This window comes from Siphateles boraxobius, unplaced genomic scaffold (assembly GCF_051911475.1).
Source record: "Siphateles boraxobius isolate OS27281-9 unplaced genomic scaffold, OSU_SipBor_1 25, whole genome shotgun sequence".
Classification (NCBI taxonomy): domain Eukaryota; kingdom Metazoa; phylum Chordata; class Actinopteri; order Cypriniformes; family Leuciscidae; genus Siphateles; species Siphateles boraxobius.
The window spans coordinates 33109438-33133414 of record NW_027508866.1 but is presented as its reverse complement, the minus strand read 5'-3'; the positions used below and the strand labels follow the sequence as shown (position 1 = coordinate 33133414).

Here is a 23977-nt window from a genome sequence, read left to right as displayed (position 1 = left end):
AGAGGTGTTTATTAGAGACATATCTCTTAGATATACATCGTCAGAATTCAAACAGAAATACGAAATACTATTTACACATTGCTTTAAATACGATTGTGTTCTTGGGAGGTACAGTACATTTGCGTTTTGCATTTCCCTTTAAAGAGGAGCAACTTGAGGATAGGAAAAAGCGCTGGGGAAAATCATTATTAGTTTGTTTTTAAAAATAAACATGAAAAAAACTCATACCTCATGCTTTTTCAATATTTCACGTGTGTAATGGAAGACAACAGTGTTCTCACACTTTAGTGAACCCAAAACAAAGTGTGCTTAGTATGCAATACAACACCCTGAACTGTTTGAAAGGTCAATATAGGTCATGACCCTGAAAAGTAAATAAATGCAGAGTTGAAAATGCAACCATGCATCCTGAAAACTCACATTTGTAATCTTTAACCTTCACCGTCACCATCAAACAAAGGGAACCTGCACAGCATCTCTACCGTACAGTTCCTCAGCAGAAACTACAATGAACATTAAAGCAGATTACGGAGCCGGGATGGAAATCCCAGCAGCACCCTCAAAGGAATTTCATTAGTTTGAAGCAGCAACAGCATCCCCACCCCCACAAAACAGAGTCCCTGTGCAATAAGAGAGGAACATGAGAATTAAACAGACAAATCCAAGTGCAAAAGGCTTTGGCCAATGTGTTCACTCACAAATTTAATTCCATGTGTTGCAACTTTGGTTGTGATACAACATCTTACGGCGCAGTACAGAGCTCGCAATGCCCATGTTTTGGTTTCAGTTGAAGTATATATACTAAACAAATATCATATACAAGAATGTCAGTTGAGGTAAAATTAGTGTTGTCAAACCGATTAATCGCATCTAGCAAAAATGTTTGTTTATATAATATATGTGTATATGTGTACAGTATTGGTCAAGTTTGGAAACATATATTATATAAACAAAAACTTTTATGTTAGATGCGATTAATCGATTTGACAGCACTAGGTAAAATGCAACTTATTTCTTCTCTCAAGTGTGCAATTGTACATTATAAAAGAAAGAATAAAAAAACTATTTATTGCTTTAGATTTAAATCTCTTGTAAAGGCAACAAAACTTTTATAAATAATATTATTATAATATTAATAATCATCATACACAAGTTGGACAATGTCAATTTCATACTCTTCAATGAGTAAAGCAATTATAACAACAATACAATGCTATTCTTAAGAGTAATTCATTCTAATTCTTTTTACTCAGTAACTCACTGGGATATTCATACAATTTATGAAATAAAAGAACACTTTAACGCTGAAACCTTTATGCATGCACTGCATAGCGTACTTACAGCATGCCATGAATACACCAGAATAAGGTTTTTAAATAGTTTCTAATGTCAGCTCAGCATGAAAGGAACACAATGGAAAAATCACTGTGTGATCTCTGAACGTGATCTCAGGACAGAGCTGGCTTTATGGTCACTGCAAAAAGATCTAGAAAATCTTAATATAGTGCAAGGAAAGAGGCTTTAGTTTGTTAACTGCTCACTTTGAACTCTAGAGGCTTATAACAAACCAAACCGTACTGGTGACTTCAGGAAGAGATACTGAAGATCCAAAAGTGTACAAACAAGTATGAGAATGAATGTATGGTTTCACTTCAGTTCACAGTGAATTCTGTTTAAGCATCTCTCTATCCGAGGAAAGGAATGTTGTTGGAAATAGCATGAGTTGTTTGATGGACAGTAGCCTTTGAGATAAAGAAGTGGGTAAAGGCCCGTTCACACCAAGAACGATAACTATATTAGTTACCAGCAGACGATATCGTTTTGTTTGTTCTAAGTGCGCGCTGCAGTTTGTCGTCTGTCACTTTAAATGCTCGAGTTCTTTAAAGCAGGACGGATTCTGATTGGCTGGCCTTCAATGTTTTTTTCGTTCATCAGCGGGGGAAAATCGTTCTGAAAGTGATTCCAACGATATATTTTTTTCTGTGCCGTTATAGTTGTGGTATTGACTCTGATATCTCTTTATATTTAGAATGATTTTTAGAACTATATCATTATACGTTACCGTTATTGTTCTTGGTGGGCCTTGAATCTCACAAAATTTCAGATCATATTTCACCCCAAAATATAAATTAAGACCATGAAGATTTTTTGCATTCGGATATTTCGTAGTATTTTCAATACTGTAAAGTGAAATAAATAAAATATTCCTACATTATGAGTGCATTGCTGTACTGACTTAATTTAAAAAAAAACCAATTAAAATTAACAATCGTAGTACACAAATACGACTCTAATGATAATCATTGAGAATGAGAATTACAAAACCTTCGGAAAAAGTACAGTAATGAGAATTTGTCAATAAAATGTGCATAATTGTCATGAAAATAACGCATAACATCATGCAAAAAATCTTAATGATATATATAGGCTTTATTTAGTTGAATAAATAATGTTGTTGTGAAATATAACTCTTGTGAGATTCATCCAGGGGACGAATTACAATTAGGTCAAAAAAAAAAAAGATTATACAAAATATTGATGAAATATACATACATAATTTAGACAAAAAATAAATAAATACATTAATCTTTAAATAAACAATTGTATCATAATTTGAATTTCATAATCACAGGTCTGGGTTTTGCAGTGGTAAAGCTCAATGTTTTTTTTGCTAAAAATGTCACCACGTGGGGTTCTCCAAACCACATCTGTGTCAGCAAATTTCACGTCTTCAAACTATATATACAAAGTTTTCCTTCACGTTTGTCACGTAGAGTTACAATTTCATCGCGGCTACATCACGTAGCCACTCTTAACCCTGGCAAATAACCAAATAAACTAGAAAAGTCTCTCTGAAAGGTTAGTTGTACACAAACAGTCCAATAATAGCTTATGAGACTCAAAGTGCTCTTATGCTCATAATCTCAGAAAACTACAGCACACAAATGTATGCTGCTGGGTCAGAGACATCATAAGAAGTGCATATCGTACAATAACTTCGTTATATACTGATGAAATATTGTATAATTCCTATAAACGGGCATATTTGTAGCATTAACATCATTTACAGAAAACATTGAGACAGTGTCTACGTGATTACATGTCTACATGATTAGCATGCAACACAGGTCATAAGTCACCATAACTTGTCATAAAGACTTCAACGTCGGACCGAACCCGCAGCCCCTAAAATCACAGTGAGATCACGTCCAACATTGAAGACGATGCACCTTTTTTTGGAGTTCTATAACACGCCTCTCGAAATGAGAGATCAGGCCATAGATGTAGTGTGGTTACTAGCAGGTTTTGAGAAAGACATCGTCAAGTGTAAATGTGCTTGTGCGATCGCATTGGTTCAACTCTGGAGCTCCGCAAGGGCCCCAGATTAGCGTCGTCAAATGGTGCTCTCGGTGTGCGCGTGCGTGAACATGTGCACACGATGCGCGTGAGGGTTGGGGAAGGGCGTCGGGCTGCTGTTGCCGTGGGGATGAGGGGCGGGGCTGCTGTTGCCGTGGGGATGAGGGGCAGGGCTGCTGTTGCTGTGGGGATGAGGGGCAGGGCTGCTGTTGCCGTGGGGATGAGGGGCGGGGCTGGAGTTGGAGTTGACGTTGGTGTTCAGGTGCGACTGGTTTGGAGGGTGGCCGTGGCCCGGCTGGCGTTTGGACAGGCTGTTCTTGTCGTTGAGCAGCGAGGTGGTCTCATCCGGCCCGTTCTCTCTGGGAGCCGCCAGCGCTGTGGTGTGGTTCACGCTGACGGTAGGGGTAGGGGGCGGGAGAGGGCCGGTATCCAGATGCGTATGGCTGCTTTCGGGGGACTGAGGAGTGCTGTCCAGCTTTGAAGCTAGGAGGCCGTTTTGGTACTGAGAACGAGTGATCTGAAAAAGACAAAATAAAAAACGGATCAAAAAGGTATCCGTGCTTTTATTCAGCAAGGTTGCATGGCATTGATCATAACTGACAATGAAGACATTTATAATGTTACAAAAGATTCTGTTTCAAATAATTTGTCCTTTTGAATTTTTCTTTCATCTAAAATTCCTGAAAAAAATGTAGCAGTTTCCACAAAAATATCAAGCAGCACAACTGTACAACTCAACATTCATAATAATAATAATAATAATAATAATTGCACAATCATTTTACTTTATCCCACTGACTCACATGGTGACGGATACAAGCATGTGTGAGATCTGACTAGTTTTCTGTGATTGATGCAATGTGATGAACTAGAACGTTTCATTATGATCAGTGAAGTCACCCACACTGCAAATCAAGCTTCAAAAGTTCACTGATAATAAAAGTAGATATATATACGCTGCGCCCGAAATCAAATACTTCCCTACTATATAGTATATAAAAACCAGTGGGCAAAAAACACCCGGATGACCTTTCTGAAGTGAGCATTCAATATACACTTTACTATCCCATGAGGCCACGGGAGAGGATTTGTGACTGACAGTGAAGCGACGCAACTGATGCCGTAGGTCACATGATAATTAACGTTCGAATTTCATACATACTACACACATTCATACTATATAGAACATAGTTTTTAACGGTCCCTAATTCAAATGTAGTTCCTACTTAGATAGTATGCAATTTTGGACGCACCGATAGTATTTTTGTGTTGTGTTGCTGGTCAGTAAGGATAGAAACATGATTTAAACTCATTAGAAATGCTGATGAGACAACTCAGATGAATTTGGAAAATTACCTTAATATTTGGACTATGTAATAGCCCCAAAGGGACATGGTGAGGGAAAGAAATATGAGATGGGAGGAAAAATTGCTTCTCAATGCATTTGCGTTCTCTCGCAAATGTTTGTGTTCACTGACTGCAAAGTTTCTAGGGTGGAAAGCAAGGGTTATGCAAGCGAACAGAAAAGCATTATCTTCATCACCACATCCCTTTAGAGGCTCTGCAATACACTGAACTTCTGCTGAAAAAAGTCTGAGACTGGACAGGCTGGTGAACATATTTGAATATAAATGTTAAAAAAAATTCAAATATTAATGATATTAAAATATGTATATGTGTTTTATATATATATATACATAATTTTTTCTCAATTTCTGAAGCAATTGCTAAATTTTTCAGCATCATTATTCCAGTCTTCAGTGTCACATATATACATACAGTGTATGTATATATACATACATATACAGTATATATCAAAGCATATCAGCATATTAGAATGATTTCTGAAGGATCATGTGACAATGAAGACTGGAGTAATGATGCTGAAAAATTCAGCTTTGATCACAGGCATAAATTACATTTTAAAATAGGAAACAGTCGGTAGTGTCTGATGTACACACTCATTATTAAAATGTTCAACAAATAAGTTTTTTTTCTTTAAATGCTAGAGAGCAGGGTGACTGATACAAATTAAAGATCTACCAAGCTCCAAAAAAAAAAAGCAGCATAAATAGTTGATACAACCCATGTCTTCTGAAGTCAGTCATACACAGGAGCATGACTTCAATATCAGGAGCAGACCTAACAGTTATGGACATAACATACCTTCACAAACTGTACGTCAGTGATGGCCCGCACATTAAAATCAGGGACGTACAGTGCCACGGGGCTGTTATTGAGCTGACTGTTACTGCCACCGATGGACACAGAATCCACTCTCTCCGCACAGCTCAGAGACACAGAGCGGTTCAAACCGCTTACGTGAGACGGCGAGCGAAACTCTGGAATGCACAGGAAATCCATCAGTTCATGTTGTGGCACGTCTGCTTACACACACAGACACACACACACAGGCACAGATGAAACACACAGGCAGAGATGAAACAGTTTCAATGAAAATACACACTAATACAAATGTGGCAAGACTTAAAACAACAACAACAACAACTACAGTGAGACCATGTCATCGATGAGAGGGAAAGCACAACAACTGACAAGGAGCAACAAAGAAACTCATATCACATTTGAAATGAATGGAAAGACTTTTGCAAATGATTGGATGGTCGTTTTTAGGCTTCTAAAGCGTGCACTTGTGTATGAGCAGCATTAGTTTAGTTATATTGGAAAAGAATCGATTATAGTGTACTATACTATAATTCGGAAGTATAATATTAGTATGTGATTATAAAGAGAAGAGGATGTACATAACCTCGATGACCTATACTGTCAGAACAAAACCATGTGGGATGAGCACTGACTGTGATAATATTAATACACTAGCGCCATCTAGAGGTGTTATGAACTACCTTCAGCAGTCACTGCAGTTTTTGGTTTGACAGGTTTTACTGCGACAAATAACAGACAATACATGAATGCTGAATGATGCGGACAAAAGCACACAAACATTTCACTTGGTCCCATTGACTCAGAAGCGCATGTTACTAATAAAAACATGGGAGATCTTTCTCTGTGTTAACAGGGTTAACTATGGCAAGCCGTTTTGACTTTTATTCATTCGCAGGATATTCATTTTTGAGCTCAACAATTCTATTTTCACTAGTTAAAATGCTAATTCTTGATATCAGGAATAAGATTTCAACTAGTAAAAACTTTAATTCTTGATATCTGTAATTGTATTTGCACTAGTTAAATGTCACCATAGGCTGCCAATCAAATTCAGTTGTTGATATCAAGAATTGATTTCTTTATATCATATCAGAAATACAATTCTTACTAGTAAAAATCATTATTTTTGATATCAGTAACTAGGTGGTTATTAGTGCAAATGTCTTTTCTTGAAATCAACAATTGAATTGCTACTAGTAAATGCTATTTTTTATCAATAATTCGATTGTCACTAGCGACGTTAATTTCTGATATCATGAATGTGATTGCTAGTAATAACGCCATTTTAGATATCTGAAATAACTCTAATTATATAGGCCTAAATGCTAATTATTGATATCAGAAACACATTTTCAAATACCAGAAGTAACATTTAGATGTTGAAATAAATTTACAGATATCAAGAAGTTACATTTCAACTAGTGACAATTAAGTTATTAATATCAGGAATTTATATTTTTTACAAGTAAGAATTGCATTTCTGATGTGTGATATTACAAAAAAAATAAAAAATACAACTACAGATGTCAAGAATTAACATTTTTATTAGTGGAAATGTAATTCCTGATATAAAAAAATTACCAGTTACTAGCAGAAATGATATCTGATATCTAGAATTTGCAATTTAACAAGTGAAAATGTAATTGTTGATATCAATTCATATAGGTTATTGAATGAATTAAAGTCAAAACTGCTTGCCAAAGTTAACATTCGTTGAACGCTATATTGTTTAATCTGTGAGCGACGCGATGAACTACAACTCTCCTGTTATAATCAATGATGACATCACCCACACTGCAAAACATGCAAAGTTTGTTGATAATAACGGAATCGTTCTAGTATTTCTGTATCGTGTCGCTCACATACTCTCTGTGTAGTTGCTGGGTCAGTAACTGAGATGACAGAACCAATCATCACAGCGATATCAGAGAACTGATGATATCGGAAAATTGCCTTAGTATTTGACTATACACTGCACTAAATAACTAACACGTTAGATGGGCGTAATCACTATACGTAATTAATATTCATAACCCAAACCACGCCTTAACGTTCTGTCCTCGAGGGGAACAGAAGTAAACAATGGAAGAAAAACAAATTAGCCCATCACCAAATTATCTTAGCGTTTAATAATATATGAATTCGTTTTTTATAATGTTTTCATTTTTGTTTTAGTCAAAGATTTGTTGTATTTGTTGCGCGTTTGTCGTTTGTGTTCGTTTTTTAAATGTCTGTTTAGTTTTTATTATTTCTGTTTTAGTTTTAGTACTTTTACTGAAATGTTTAATTTATTTGCTAGTATATTCTGATACTAAGGCAGGTCTGTATTTTCAGGGTGGTGTGAATGTGGTGTTCAAATGCATGAGGTCAGGTGTGATGGACAGGAAGTGATGTGGGCAGCGGGGCGAGTGTGTTAGTGGTTAAAAAAGAAGAGCTCTCCAAAAGATTGAACTCATGAGGTCAATGCCAGAACCAACTATCCAGCAAGCTTTCATTTTACTAAGTCATTTACATCTACGTGCTGTGTATATGTTTTATGCCATGTTGAGTTAATGCTAACAGTAGATTCCAGTAGTTATGTTGCTAAGCTAATAAATCAAAACTAGGGCCGCATCTGAAATCACATTCTCTTTTAAGTAGGTCTCTCTATAGTATGAATATGTTTTACATAAATAAGTTCAGCATGTTTTCACACTTTTGTAGTGATCGTCACATCCTGTTTGTAACTTGAAAGGGCTAAAAAGTAAAAGTGGTTCATACACTATATGTCAGTTCTTTTGAATGGTAATGATCATTTTGTGTGAGGAAAAAGTATTCAAAATTATTTTTATTTCAATTCAAAATTATTTATTTAAATTCTCTGCTGTAGCTCACAAATCTAAGTTATGCTTGCATACATTCAAATCTGCCACAAGACTTGTTGTGCAAAGTCAATGGCGTCAAACGTTTTGTTCTTGCATGTCTTGCGGCTAATTGCGTAAATTTTGAATGAATGCAACATGCAAGCACAAACTTGATTTGAAAATAGTGAATGTTTCATAAAAAACAAAAAATCTATTGAAACTATATCTTCTATCAATGCAGTACTGAAATTGCTGAATAGGCTCTTGGAACAGAGCTTTTAAAATAAAATAATAGATTAAAATAAGCTGGACACCGCTTCATAGCATGTTAAAAGGTTATTTTTTTCATTTTAAACTAGTTCCTGTTCCGCACCCCCCCACCCCCCCATGTTAGCTCCACTTCATCCCTGAGTTAGCACCCACATGCACGGGATTTTACCTGGGAAACGCGAGAACAGAGAAAACCTCTTAAGCGAGAGTCGGCGCGGACGAGGTGACACCGCGGCAGGAGAGAGAGGGGGGGTGGCAGCTGGGGGGGGGGGGGGCAGAGCAGAGACAGAGAAGCTCTTTAAAAACGGCACACATTAACATCCTGTGGACAGCTGCTGACGGTAAAGATCCCTCATTATAATGCACTATGGGAACATTTTCCTAGAAGGGGTCATTTTATGCTACTAGTCTCGCTTTTCAAAGTTAAACATTTTCTGATGATATTAAAGGCATGAATCACCTAAAACTCATCGCTATCGTTCCAAACCTGCATGACTTCAGTGGAAGTCAAATTTAGATATTTTGCAGAATGTCCAAGCGGTACAAGGAAAGTACTTTATTTTAAAATGTAATTTATTCCTGTGATCAAAGCTGAATTTTCAGCATCATTACTCCAGTCTTCAGTGTCACATGATCCTTCAGAAATCATTCTAATATGCTGATTTATTCTAATATGCAATGTAGAAAAAAATGAAATGAATACTTTTATGCAGCAAGGACATTAAATGACAGTAAAGACCTTTTAAATGTTACAAAAGATTTCGATTTAAAATAAATGCTGTTCTTTTGAACTTTATATTCATCAAAGTATCCTGAAAAAAATGTATTACAATTTCCTCAAAAAAATGACTGAATACAGCAAAAAACGTTTTTCAACACTGAAAATGATAATAACCATTATTAATAATAACGGAGTACATATAACAATTGATAATAGCAAATCAGCATATTAGAATGATTTCTGAAGGATCATGTGACACTGAAAAAGAATCAGTAATGATGATGAAAATCACAGGAATAAATACATCTTCAAATATATTCATATAGAAAATAGTTATTTCAAATTGTAATATATTTTACAATATTATTTTATTATATTTTTGACTAACTAAATGCAGCCTAAGTCAATGTATGACCACAATTTGAATATTTTCTTTCAGAATATTTTAATATTCACATTATTTAATATATTCACAATATTTTTGTTTGAGTAACAGTCCGAAAATTAAGTCATTATTTAATTATTATCAATTTAATTAAATTAGCCTCCAGTGGGCTGAATTGCATCAAATTATTGCATGCAATGTTTTCGCAGCTAATTTTAAGTCTGATCATCGCAAAAAAAAAATTGTGATTGTCTTCAGAAGACTTGGAATATATATATATATATATTTTGAAGCTTAAAAGTGTGAATGAATTACCATCCAGTAGCGTTGTGCTGAGAAAATCAGCTTGGGTATTCTGATAAATATCTCCTTTTGGGTTTCAAGGTTTAAAGAAAATAATACAGGCTTTGGAAGGACCAGAGGACAAGTAAATGCCAATGGATCAGTCACATGACCTTTGGTCTCTTATACAGTGTTTCTCAAAGCACATGCAGGCACACATTCAGACACATGCTAAGCACATAAATGTGACGTTTGGCACATGGATGGACTGCGGCACAGCTGGAGGTGAAGGAACAGAATCAGACAGCATCATTACACATAGTGACACTCGGCCAGCAGATGACCCTGCGGTCAAATGTGTCTGTACAGTCCCCTACAGTGTTATTATATAACAGGAGACTAAACTTACAATGACAGATCATGACAAAGCAAAGTGCTTGTGTCTGCACTGGGAGACTCTAAAAAAAAACTGCGCTGACTACTGATCTATGGCTGGGCAGCAAACATCAACAGACACATCATCTTTGCCATAAATCCACCTGATTTAACCATATCATTTCAGTCTGTTTCTTGCCATTATTGTAGTATTTGTATTTTTTATTGTAGTATTATACTGTATTATATGGCGCTTTTTGCATCCTTTATGAAACTTGAAAAGTTCAGTCCAGATTTGTTGATATTCCATCCAAAAGATCATGGAACATCTTTAACTCGTCTCATTTTTTATTCTGTAATTCATTCAGCTTTGGGACAGCATATGGGTGAGTAAATGAGGACCGTTTTCATCTTTAAAGAGATTGCTCAGGGAACAATAATAATTCGGTCATCATTTAATCACACTAGTCTAGAACATAAAGTAAGATAAGATAACAGTGTTTTTGTCCATAAAATGGAAGTCAATAGGGTCCAACATTATTTCTTATATCTTATTTTTTTGTTGCGCAGAAGAAGAAGAAAGAAACAACATGAGGGCGAGTAAATTACGACAGAACTTTCATTTTTGGATGGAGTAACCCTGTAAGTGGGAATATCGATTAGAGAAAATAAGAGTTAAAAAAAGCAAGTAATAAATAAGTACTCACCCAGGCATGGTGTATTCAGTGCCATGACTCCGTAATAAGAGAAAGGACCGGCCTCAAACTTCATATTCTCGTTTCCAGCCTCAACTTCCACTCGACCCTGAAGGACAGAGGTGGCTTTAATAGTTAAATTGCCTCTATTATGCTTTTTCGCTTATTTTTTATACCTTTTATACCGTTTGTGAATGTAAAAGGTCTGCAAAGTTTTAAAGATCAAAGTGCACGACAAATAAAGTTATGCTCTCCTAAAAAAAAGAATCGATTCTGAACTGAAGAAACGAGTTGTCAGAAATTCCAGTCTCACTTCCTGTTAAAAACCTACACAACAATGAAACAAATTTTCATTATGCCAGCCATTTTTTCTGCCCCGCCCTCAAACACTGTACTTGTAGCTGAGGAAGAGTTTGGTTTGTGTCGTCGTCATGTAGGAAAGACGCTGGTTTCTGCGCTGTTAAAGCAAATCCACTTTGCTAGACTTCCAAACGATGAGGACTCATGCTGGAATTTAATTCAGCTATGGTAATGGGCTTTTCGTTTTCGACACACGCTGTAGGCGGTAAACCTATCACAACAGACTGGGCCGACCAATCAGAGCAGAGTAGACCAAACAACAGACAGGGCCGTCTGACCAATCAGAGCAGAGTAGACCAATCACAACAGACTGGGCCGTCTGATCAATCAGAGCAGAGTAGACCAATCACAACAGACTGGGCCGTCTAACCAATCAGAGCAGAGTAGACCAATCACAAAAGACTGGGCCGTCTGACCAATCAGAGCAGAGTAGACCAATCACAAAAGACTGGGCCGTCTGACCAATCAGAACAGAGTAGACCAATCACAACAGACTGGGCCGTCTGACCAATCAGAGCAGAGTAGACCAATCACAACAGACTGGGCCGTCTGACCAATCAGAGCAGAGTAGACCAATCACAACAGACTGGGTCGTCTGACCAATTAGAACAGAGTGGACCAATCAGAACAGACTGGGCCATCTGACCAATCAGAGCAGAGTGGACCAAACAACAGACTGGGCCAACTGACCAATCAGAGCAGAGTGGACCAAACAACAAACTGGGCCGTCTGATCCAATCAGAGCAGAGTGGACCAAACAACAGACTGGGCCATCTGACCAATCAGAGCAGAGTAGACCAATCACAACAGACTGGGCCATCTGACCAATCAGAGCAGAGTAGACCAATCACAACAGACTGGGCCATCTGACCAATCAGAGCAGAGTAGACCAATCACAACAGACTGGGCCATCTGACCAATCAGAGCAGAGTAGACCAATCACAACAGACTGGGCCATCTGACCAATCAGAGCAGAGTAGCTCTCGGAAAGGAAGGGTTTAGAGAGACCGAATCCTTTTTCAAACCATTTTCAGACTCTTTGAGAAATCAGGTGACGTGCATTGGATATCATGAGAAAAATGAAGTGCTTTTTGAACAGCTCAGTTCAATAACTGTGCAAAGTGTTTGTTATATTAATTATTAAATGAGTTCAATTAAGCTATAAAGCAGCTCTGGAGAAAACAGTGATGTCATCACCCAGCTCAATTCAGTTCTTATCCAATAGTGTCAGTGCAGTCAAATCAATCAGTGCCGACAATCATAAAGATACAACCACATAAATGGAAACTGCTTGATATCAAATCTAATATAAAATAAATACATTGGCAATAAAAAGCCTTGTGTGATTCCTTCAAGATACTGAAACCTAAAATCCTCAAGAACCCCCACTGGTGTTCTTAAAGGTGCAATGTGTAATATTTCTGAGGATCTATTGACAGAAATGCAACATAAGATCCATAACTATGTTTTCAGTGGTGTATAAAGACCTTGCATAATGAACCGTTATGTTTTTATTACCTTAGAATGAGACATTTATATCTCCATAACCGCGGGCGCCCCCTTCTATGGAGGTCGACATATTGTGTCGTCATGTTTCTACCGTAGCCGACAGCGAACACACAGCGTTACAGAGTGCGTTTCATCACTGCCTTGAAAAATAAGTTTTCAGTGGTGTATAAAGACCTTACTTAATGAACCGTTATATTTGTATTACCTTAGAATGAGCAGTTTCTGTCTACACACACCGTGGATCCCCTTACATTGAAATGCGCCGACATGTTTCTACAGTAGCCCTAAATGGACAAACGCGTTTCGTTACTATGTTGCTCTTCGTGCAAGGTAGCCAGCTTAGTTCAGCGAATAAAACACTGACACAATGATGAACAAGTAACAGTAATATTCACAATAACATATAGTTTTACTGAATAATTAAGTAAACAATTTCTTAATTTATCCTTGTAAAGAAACCTCATTGCTGAACTGGCTACTCTCTGCTGTCTCAGACGATGACATTTTCCTGTCGGCCACCGTAACTTTTGTTGGTTGCAATTCGTAACCTCACCACTACAGGTCGCTAAAAATCACACTGCATCATTAAACAGCATTTTTAAAAACACTGTCAAACGCGACTTATTTTGAAATCTTAACCGGCTTCCTTGAAGAACAACCAGTTGCGTCTCCATAATTAAAGACAGAATGACACAAAACCCAATCAAAACTCCCACAAGGACGGTGAGGTTTGTACATTTAATACTTTGAAACCAAGGCACATGACATGTGCTAAACCACATTCGAGAGGACACACAAATTTCCCATACTCTCTGGCGTCATATTTGCCCCATTTTCTGCCCCCAGGGCAGACTCAACCATTCCTCTCATTCTCAGAAAAACGTTACCAGATCTGTGGCGCTCGGATTGCATGAACACAGATCCTGTCACTCTATCTGAGTCTCCTCTGCTCTGGTATCTATATTCAGGTGGACACTAAATACAAACAGAGCTGGGCTACACTTTGCTGCTTTCTGTTATACAGCAAATAAGAGCCAAATCAACTTTCATAAAATAAAACAAAACTACTACTACAACTTCTAGTAATATTACTAAACAAATCTTTACATTTACACTCAACAATAATACACTACAACTGCAAAACTGTTTTCATCACTGAATATAATAAAAAATGTTTCATTAGCAACAAATCAGCATATTAGAATAATTTCTGATGGATCATGTGACTCTGAAGACTGGAGTAATGCATCACAGGAATGAATTACATTTTACAATATCAAATGGAAAAGAGTTTTTAAATTGTAATAATATTTCACAATATTATGTTTTTTTTAATATAAAATGTTTTTATAATATATATATATATATATATATATATATATATATATATATAAATATTAAATACAATTAAATATAAAGTGCAACCATTATAACAATAATGGTTTATTGTTTTGTTTGTTTTATTTTACTGTACGTGCACTTACAGCGTTCTTACCCAAGAAAGTACTGGGTAATATAAGGTAACTACATGGGTTAAAGTTAGGTTCAGGGTTAGTAACTAGTTTTAACGCATTTATTGTATTTACTCTAATATGTAAATAGGGAACAGGACTGTAAAATAAAGTGCTACCATTATAGTTAATATGTTATATAATTCATTTTATCATTTTGAAAATTAATTTGAACTATTATATTTTAAATGATTTTAAAACTCAATTAAACAGGCAGATTCAGTCTGTAAATTAACAGATGAGAGGAGTTTGGTGAATTTAAGCACACCATGTGGTTTGATGGCCAGTGTGACATAACGCTCCATGACACATGGCGTTCCTGCTCTGTATGACATTGTGCCGCGGGGATGATTACGACTGTGATAAACACGGTCACACTGCCGTTCTGAAAGGGTTAACCTTGTCCTGGCTGACCCCCCGTCGAGAACACAGCAAATCCAGGATGTGATATACTGATCCCGAGGGGGCCCTGTGACCCGACACGGCTCGCCCTACCTTGACCATCTTCAAACTTAAGCCACGTTAAGAAAGCAGTGGCACAGATATTGTGTTATGATATTGATATGTTGATCCCCGTATAAGTTCACATGCAAGTCAATATCTATATATGTAACATGTGCTTGCTGTCGCATGGACATCCAAGAGTCTTTCCATCAATCTCACTTCTGATTGGACTGTTTTATAAAACAGGGCCATGGACAGCTTTGATTGGTTGTGTATATGATTGTGTGTGTGTGTGTGGGCTGGCAGAAAGAGGGTGGGATTAGAGCTGCTATGCTCAGGATCCCTTTCTTATGTAAGACGGATCAATTAGTGCAGGACAGGCCTGACCGATGCTGGCCTCTTCTGGCTAAACCAACAGTGGGGTCACAGACGCATTCATCCTGTGCTTTAAGTGTTACGGGCAAGAATGACATCTCAAAATTGTGCAGAGAGGTGTGCTGTTACTTGATAAGTAATCTGACTTGTGATATTGGCTCGCCAACAACAAAAGAGACAGAAAAAACAGACTTAAGTTAAAGGAGGGACCCAAACCACATCTAAAGATGTACAATTAATCGTTAAAAGATCGCAATCTCGATTCTTGTTCCTAAATGTCAAGGATTGCCTGTCTTTTCACCTTTGACAAGTACGATTCAGATCTGTGTTGGCGCTTCCGCTGATACTGAGTGAGCAGTTTGCATGTACTGTATAGCTATGAAACAGCTTCACAAACTCTTTTCATCCACATAATATCATTATTTCTGTTTTATAATAATTCAAAATATCACAGAAGTACTGAGATACAAGTTTATAGTTTGGATATAAACACTGATTTCTATGGTAGGGATCAAAATAGAGTAAACCACCTTTTGCACATAACTTAATGCATCAAATAACGATTGTATCAATTGTATCGTTACACCTGTAGGTGGCGACAACTGACTTTTTTGTTTACTATATAGTAGGCAAAAAACAGTATGTGACAATGTCCAAATTCACAGTACTCATATGTGATGTGGTTGATGTGGTATGTCCAGATTACATTTATACTACACACACTCATACTATATAGAACATACTTTTTTAGCGGCCGTGTAGTAATTACTTATTTAAAATAAGTAGCTACACAAGAGACGGTGACAGCTGTCAAAAGCCCCGCAAGGCTGCCCGTGATGATTGAAGCGGTGGGCAGAGCTGTCTGCACTCAGACTGGGTCTATGAACCACAATATGGATAACATCATGGAGAAGCTCACAGCTTTGCAAAGGCAAATGGATCGTTTCAGAGACCAAAACGGACCAGGAGAATAGCCTGCATAAATTGAATGCGGCTACTCGCCCGAAGACCAAACAATCCCAATCTTATCTGTTTCGGCACCCCCCTACCAGCACTGGCCTTGGCCAAGGCCGCTGCTGGAACAACAACTCTCCCGGAAGAGCACTGCAGTGAGCCGCTCTTGCATTCCTTCCCCGACTCCTCAGACACCTGCTGATTGTTGACTCTGCCTGGGACATGATCAAGGTTGTCTCCATGGCAACTTGCTGTGTATCGCTATGACAATCCTGCGGACTGAGGCTCCTAGATTATGGTGCTGGCTTAGCGACTCTCTCCAGGCCTACACACACATGAACTTACACATACACAGATATGCACCTAACCCACACCCCATCCCACGCCTTCGCCGCTTCGTACCCCCAGTCTGACAGGCGGGTCTGTGACCAGCGCCATAATGGCTGCAGGACCGGATGCTGCTTGCCTGGGCTGGACTACCTCCATCCCCCACTCCCCACCATGTTGCAATGTCTTGTTTGTAGAGTGTACTGTTTATGTGCTAATGCTGCTGAGGTGTTTTTTCCTGTTCCCAGACTGTTCTCCTTACAGGAGCATAGTCTGGGGGTCGCTTTTTTTTTTCTCCTCACCTCTCCTCATGTCATGCTGTTTTTTTGTTTTTCTCAAGTTGGCGCTGAATATAGCAGCCTCGGTAACACCTTATTACCAAAGCAAATTCCTTGTATGTGCACAACACTACTTGGCAATAAAAATTCTTGATTCTTGATTCTTGATTCTTGAAGAGAGTGATTTCGGACGCAGCTCTAGTCATTGAATCATTCAATTAGGAGAGTCGTTCAAAAACACTGATTCATCTAGTAATAAAACAATTTAAGTCATTATGAGCAAGTCATTGAATCATTCACTCAAACCATCTATTTTTTATAATTCAAATTAATTAAGGTTTATAGTTTAATTTTTTTATGTAGTTTAGCTGTCTATTCAGAATTGTGGGAGAACCGTGATCTCAATTTTAAACCAAAAAAATCGTGATTCTCAATTTATCCAGAATCATGCCGCTGTACAGTAAAGTGCACTCTTTTAACATGGAAAGTAAAAACCACCTAGCAACTACCCAGAGCACCCTAGTAACAGCATAGCAATGCCCTGGAAACCAGCTACAACACCTTAGCAAACATCCAACAAGTACACCTTAGCAACTGCATAACAACACCATGGAAACCACCTAAACACCTTATCAACTACACAGCAATACCCTGGCAACCATCTAAAAAGCAACACATAGCAATGCAATGGTAAACCACCTAGAGCAGTTTTAGGGGGTTGCTATGTGATTGCTAGAGACTTCTGGGATGTTGCCAGGGCCAGTTCTCACCAACTGCATAGCAACACCTTAGCAACCACGTAGAGATGCCTTTAAAAACATCTAGAAGTTAGCCTGCTCTAGATAGCTAGACTTGTTCTATATGCCTTAGCAACCACCTAAAACACCCTAGCAGCCACATAGCAATGCCCTGGTCACAACATCCCAGCATTATGGCAGTAAGTTTTGCATAGGCAAGCAGCACTCATATTTTCCTCGGAAAAATCCAGTCTATTTTGGGATACATCTAATCAGGTAAGTACTAAGATTTCTGACAGGCAGAGAGAGATATTTGTGGATGGTTGTACAGCCGATGTCCCTGGAGCAATGTCATGGGGACTCCACAAGGTCAAATGGTGACAAATTATTTGGGATGCAATCGGGTGAATCACATGGTACCAGCCATGGGGAACAGGACACTTCTCTGACCTTTTCTACACTTCTCAAACCATCCAACAAACCAAACCATCTCTCTAATGCAATAAAATGATAGGTTTTATAATTTTATTTATGTGAGAGTGTTTGTATTGTGTAGAAATGAATAACGTTGCACGTTTCAAGGCAATTCAGTTGGCCTTTAAGCAATAGTAATACTGATATTTGCCTTAGCAAGCCTCACTAACAGGAGACTGATTATTGAAGGAAGTAGCACACTTTCTGTTTTGATTTAAAGGCACTTTTTTAAACTAACCTAAATATAGAATAAACACACAGATATTAGTGGGCATCAAGTCTACAAAGCTTTCTGCTGAATAGTCATTGCAGGCCTATCGATCAGTTTCACTTACCTGAAGGATGAGGATGAAGAAGTCGACAGGTTTTCCACGTTGATACAAATGGTGCAGTGGCGAGCGCTTGTCGCTGTCGTTGAACTTGATCTCCTGAATGACATCCGGATGCCTGAGGATTCGCAGTAAGACCTTGTCTTTGATCTGGAGTGGACTGAAAATACTCACCTCTATGGAAAGATGGTTAAGCACAAATTGCAAAAAAGCAAAAGCTCAAAGAGTGAGAAGATAATCAGTGTCTTATAAACGCACCAACTCACCAGTAGCGAGGAAACGATGCGCTGCTAGCATTAGTTGCGGGGATATCTTCACTTTAGATTCGCTCTCATGTTTGAAAGCAGAAAAGTCCCTCTTGTTCTTGTTAGGATCCACTTTCTTTTTGTTACGATTGTCAGCTAGCAGACAAAAAAAAAATCATGTACCCTCTGTTGCTCTTCATTTAGTTATCACAATCATACTCCTCCCAGTCAAAAGTGGCCGAACTTTCTTTTTCAGTAAAATCTATGTAATATATTTTTGTTCACTAATATTTTATTTACGCACTAAGTAATATTTATTTACGCAATAATTATGATCACAAGTTGTACAATACAATGAATTAACCCTTACATTTTTTTCCACAATTATTTTTTAAAGTAACCCCTTTATTGCTGTGTGCTTTTTTCTGTACCGTGACTGATTTGTAGATTTTTGTCATTTTAAATGTTTTTTTTTTAAATTTCCTATTAATTTCTATGTTAGTCATTTTTATCCGCTAGGAGTGACGATTTTTAGGACGATTTTTTTTCTTGTGTTCATATAGCAAGTGCCATAAGTCACCAAGTGTCCTACAATTTTTATGAAGTCAAATTTTCCAGTCAAAAGTGACGGAAAAGCATCAGAGGGTTTTAAAGCTCCATGATATTTCCATGAAAAATTTGAAAACAAATCACTATCTTGAACATACTGTAGAGATCAGACTCATCCAGGATCTCAGATTTGATGATCTCTTCAATAACGTCCTCCAGCGTGACCAGTCCCAGAACCTCGTAGAACGGATCTCCTTCGCCCTCATTATTCACCTTCTGAACGATGGCCAGGTGGGATTTGCCTGTGGACAAAAACATCCAAGCCAAAAATAACTAGAAAAACAAATTTAAATGCACTAAGTATTCTAATTCCAATCAGAATTGCTGTTTAATAGTTACTCAACCCTTAAAACTAGAAAAATGTTGTCATCATTTTCTCACCCTCAAGTTGTTCCAAAACAAACAGTTGATGGTAGCCATTGACTTCCACATACTTTTTTTCCCTAATATGGAAGTTTTTAGATTTTTCGCCCGCAGTTAAACATTCTTTAAAATATCTTCTTTTTGAGTTCAACAGAAGAAAGAAATTCATACAGGTTTGGAACAACTTGAAGGTGAGTAAATGATGACAGAATTTAAATTTTTTGGTGAACTATCCCTTTAACATAGATTTAGTTCACACCAGGCCAGGAAACCCACTGAGTGAGTGTAGAATAATTCAAACCACATTCATATATTTAAGCATATTAATGAGCCGTATTATCACTACAGAATCTGAAAACCCTATGAATTATTCATCATATTTTATCTGAGGGGCTGGATCAATCATAACCATTTAAGCAATACTGGACCATTTGCGCTTCATGTTCCAAAAGAGAGTCGGATCAGAACTACTACTAAACTTAGAGCTAAGAGAGCTTAAGAGGGGGAAATGACGGAGATGTCTGGGGATTAGAAAAAGAAAGCGAAAAGGGAAGGATGGAGCAAGACAGGACCAGAAGACACTTCGACAGCATTAAAAGTAAAGAGGGAAATATGCAAAACACTGCAAAATCGACATAAAAACATGAAATCGGTGTAACACTTACTGAATGCTCAAATCTAAATATTCTATATAAATAAAAAAACATGGATGCACCAAATATAGAAATTCTGGCCAATACTGACAACCAATTAATGGCCATTTTTTTCCCAAACTAAATTTGAGCTGTAATTAAAATACAAGTATAACCAGGCATCAAAACATTATTTATTTTCAATTTGAGCCAATTTAGACTCATCCAAAAATGCCACTACAAATTATGCACAAAGCTTAACATATAAGATTTTGTTCAAATTACCAACCCTAAGACTGATCTTTTTTAAATAAAGGCTAATATCATACATCAGTAAAAAGTCATCCTAATAGAGGAAATGAAAGAAAATATGCAGATTTCTTTCTGAAATCCGTTTTCCTCAGGGGAATTTTAAAGTACGTGATCAAGCCTAATATTATAATACGGAAAGCTTTAGACAAGCAGAGTGTTTAAGAGAAGATCTAATATTTTCACACTGAGATATTCTCCAATGCTCCTGAGGGATCACCATTTAGCAAATCACCCACATTTACTTATTTGCATAATCATAAGCTTATTTACATACATTCATAGCACAGTGGAGCTCATTTTAAACAAGCAGTAAAAACACATTTGAATAATGTGCAGAGAATTTCTACAAAATTGTCATCAAAAGCAGAAAAAGCAATGTCCTAAGCAGACGCTTTGGACAAAACAGTGCATGTCACATGGGTTTTGTCCCTCTGTGGCACCTCTGCAGTGCTGCAGTGATTGGTATGAGACAAATAAAGTGGGAGGGGCTTGAAACTTATGAGGCAAAATTGTGTTTTACACACATGCACTTTGAAATTTGCTTCAACAGCTTGTTTAAAACAATACCAGCATCATTGTCATGATTAAAGCCAATAAAGTAAAACGAATCATTGCAAAAATTAGAATTGTAGTTCATTGTTAGTTTAACTAATGTAACTATGTTAACAAATACAACCTCATTGTAAAGTGTTACCAATACCAATGTAAAGAATAATCTGAATATTAACGGGAATATATCTCTGTAGAAATATGTCTATGGTGGTTACAGCCCTGAATCTGAAGGTAAATGGGGCAAAACAGAGTAAGTCTGCAAACTCTGGTGGACCGGATGATGATGTGTATTTTTAATGAGTGACAGGTGCTTTTGGCAGCATGGGATTCCTCCGCCATTTCTAGAAGAGCTTCATATTGATCGGAGGCTGATACAGGGAGCATATGGTTATTGATTTGGCTCTCAGGGGGGACACATCATAATCAATAGGAGGGTGAAAACAACTGTGCATGGAGATAAACCCTTTGCTTCCTGTGAGCACAGCACATTCTGTGCAAACTTTCAAGACTTAGGAGAACACATAAAACACAAATCACTAACCTTTTTTAAACTCCTCCAACATGGCATCCAACTTAGTGTCGTGGAAAACAAAATGCACCGGGCGGTTGTAGAACTTGGTGACCGTTTTAAGCGTTGTGCAGTCATCCGGGTCAACAAAGGCCAGGTCTTTGACGTACAGGATGTCCACGATGTTGGAGCGCTCACTGTCGTACACAGGTATCCGCGTGTAGCCACTTTCCATGATTTCAGACATGGTGCTGAAGTCGAGCACGGCGTCAATGTGAATCATGAAGCAGTTGCCCAGCGGCGTCATGACATCCTCCACCGTCTTGGTTCTGAGTTCGAGAGCACCTTGTATGATGTTCAGCTCTTCTCTGACCAGGTCGTTGTAGGGCTCTGTGACCTTCAGCATCCCCACCAACTTCTCTCGGTTGTAGACGGTGCCGATTTCCTGCCCGAGGATGACATCCAAAAGCTTACTGATGGGGAATGACAACGGGAAAGTCAGTAGCATGAAGAATTTGGTCAGCACGATGGTGTTGGCACCTACAGCCAAACCGTGACGCGAGCAGAGCGCTTGTGGCACGATTTCACCAAATATGACAATGCCAACCGTGGATGCTGCCACGGCTCCCAACCCTGACCCGATCAAATCATCTAGTAGGATCGTCAAAGTTGTGTTGACCAGCACATTACCCAACAATAAAGAGCAAAGCAGATAGTTGCCCTTGCTTCGAATGGGTTCGATTTTGCGTGCATACTTCTTCTCCTTATTAGTGCCACAACTTTGCACAATGCGAAGCTCCATTGGATCCAACGCCATGAGCCCTAAGTTGAGTCCACTGAACATGCCGGACAACGCCAGCAAGCTTGACACCAGGATGACTTGGAACCAAAGAGGTAGAAGAGATCCTTTCTCTTCTACGACTACCAGTCTACCATCATTATCAGGCAAATGGACCCATTTATCTCCCAAATCCTGTCTGACACATAGGCTGTAGGTCTTCTCTCGTTCACTTTTACGCATTGGCTTTACATACACACTCACCAGACCTGATGTACCCCTGCTGCTCACGTTCATGTAGTTGCCGATGCTCATGTCTTTGGTGAAATCCTCACAAGTCCTGTTCAACGCGTCACTACCCCCTGTATACACATACTCCGTAAACCTGATGTTGGATGCTGCGCCCGGGCTCAGGTGAACACCGTAAAACCGGAGCACGACGCTGCTCTCCTCAGTTACCTGGATGAGCCCGTCCTCCGTCGTGCTGGCCGCTTTATCGCTCCTCTCCAGCCGCATGCCCAGGATCTGACTCCGGGAACTCTGGCTGGAGGTCTCCGTTCGCCCGCCGACAGAGCTCCAGAGGAACACGATGAAAGTTAGAAGACACCCCTGTCCGCTCCGCTCTGTCGCCATGTTTGTTGCGCTCTCTCCGCAAGGCTGGACCTTACGTCACGTCATCGCTCCCACACGCGGACCCCGCCCCCCAATTTGCATAGTGCACAATTGCGCAACGCCCACTTTCAATACAGAGGAAAACTTATGTGGAACGTTGAATGAAATGTTAAAAATATATGATTGCCTGGGTAGAAGTGAATGAAGACTTCAGATGCAAATGCCTCTAAGCCCGTCTAAAGTTTTTGTTTAATAAACATATTTATCATGCTACTATTTATGGTTTCTACCCAAGTAGCCTACCGGCATTTCTGCATGGGCTAATGCTGGGATTTAGTGAGTTTGAAGTGAAAGTATTTGATGAGCGTATATTATGTGTGGAGAGCATTCACTCAATATTATTATCTCATTTTTGGCAGAGGTGGCTTTTAGAGGCTTTTGCATCGGAGGTCTTCATATGCCACAGTGTTGTGTTATAGCACGAGCCTATAGTGTCCTCTTCACCACACACAGTGAGGAATTTAATCACAAAATCAATTGGTATCAAATACATTTTAAATAAAGAAGATACTTTTTGCAGTATTTAGATGACAAATAAACACATTTTCCCTCAATGTCCGTTACTGTAACGCTTATCAGTTAGGAAAAATAAATAACATAATTATATATAAATACTATAATTGAAATAATATATTGTTCTTGTATTACAGTAATAAAAAATAAATGAATCAACGACAATGGTCTGCCGTAATGTACGTGGATTTGTTGTTTGTGGATGCGTGTGTAGATTGAGCGTATTGACATCACTACATCTTCATCTCATCCAGATGAATCTGTGTAGAATGTGATACAAGTGCGTCCTCTAGTGTTACAAATAAACACAGACTCATCAACATCGTGTTTAATTCTCGCACATTTAAAATATAGCCTACTCAAGATTATACAAGAGGTTG

The 23977-nt window shown here is 38.3% G+C and overlaps 1 protein-coding gene across 3 annotated transcripts; it reads right to left on the bottom strand.

Annotated features, from left to right (window-relative positions):
- Window positions 1-2411: 2411 nt before the first annotated feature.
- On the bottom strand, window positions 2412-23095 carry cnnm4a (cyclin and CBS domain divalent metal cation transport mediator 4a). 3 transcript variants are annotated; one of them, XM_077243591.1, is made up of 8 exons: window positions 21668-23095; window positions 19366-19509; window positions 18680-18814; window positions 18420-18589; window positions 11128-11224; window positions 8827-8916; window positions 5524-5699; window positions 2412-3874 (listed from the first exon to the last, which is right to left on the bottom strand). In XM_077243591.1, exons 1-8 carry the CDS (start codon window positions 23043-23045, stop codon window positions 3395-3397), a joined length of 2670 nt encoding a protein of 889 aa, XP_077099706.1. In that variant the 5' UTR covers window positions 23046-23095; the 3' UTR covers window positions 2412-3394. The 3 variants fall into 3 exon arrangements, with proteins under 3 accessions (XP_077099706.1, XP_077099707.1, XP_077099708.1); XM_077243592.1 differs by lacking the exon at window positions 8827-8916 and having other exon boundaries at window positions 5524-5741; window positions 21668-23057; XM_077243593.1 differs by lacking the exon at window positions 8827-8916 and having other exon boundaries at window positions 21668-23057.
- Between the last annotated feature and the right edge of the window lie 882 nt (window positions 23096-23977).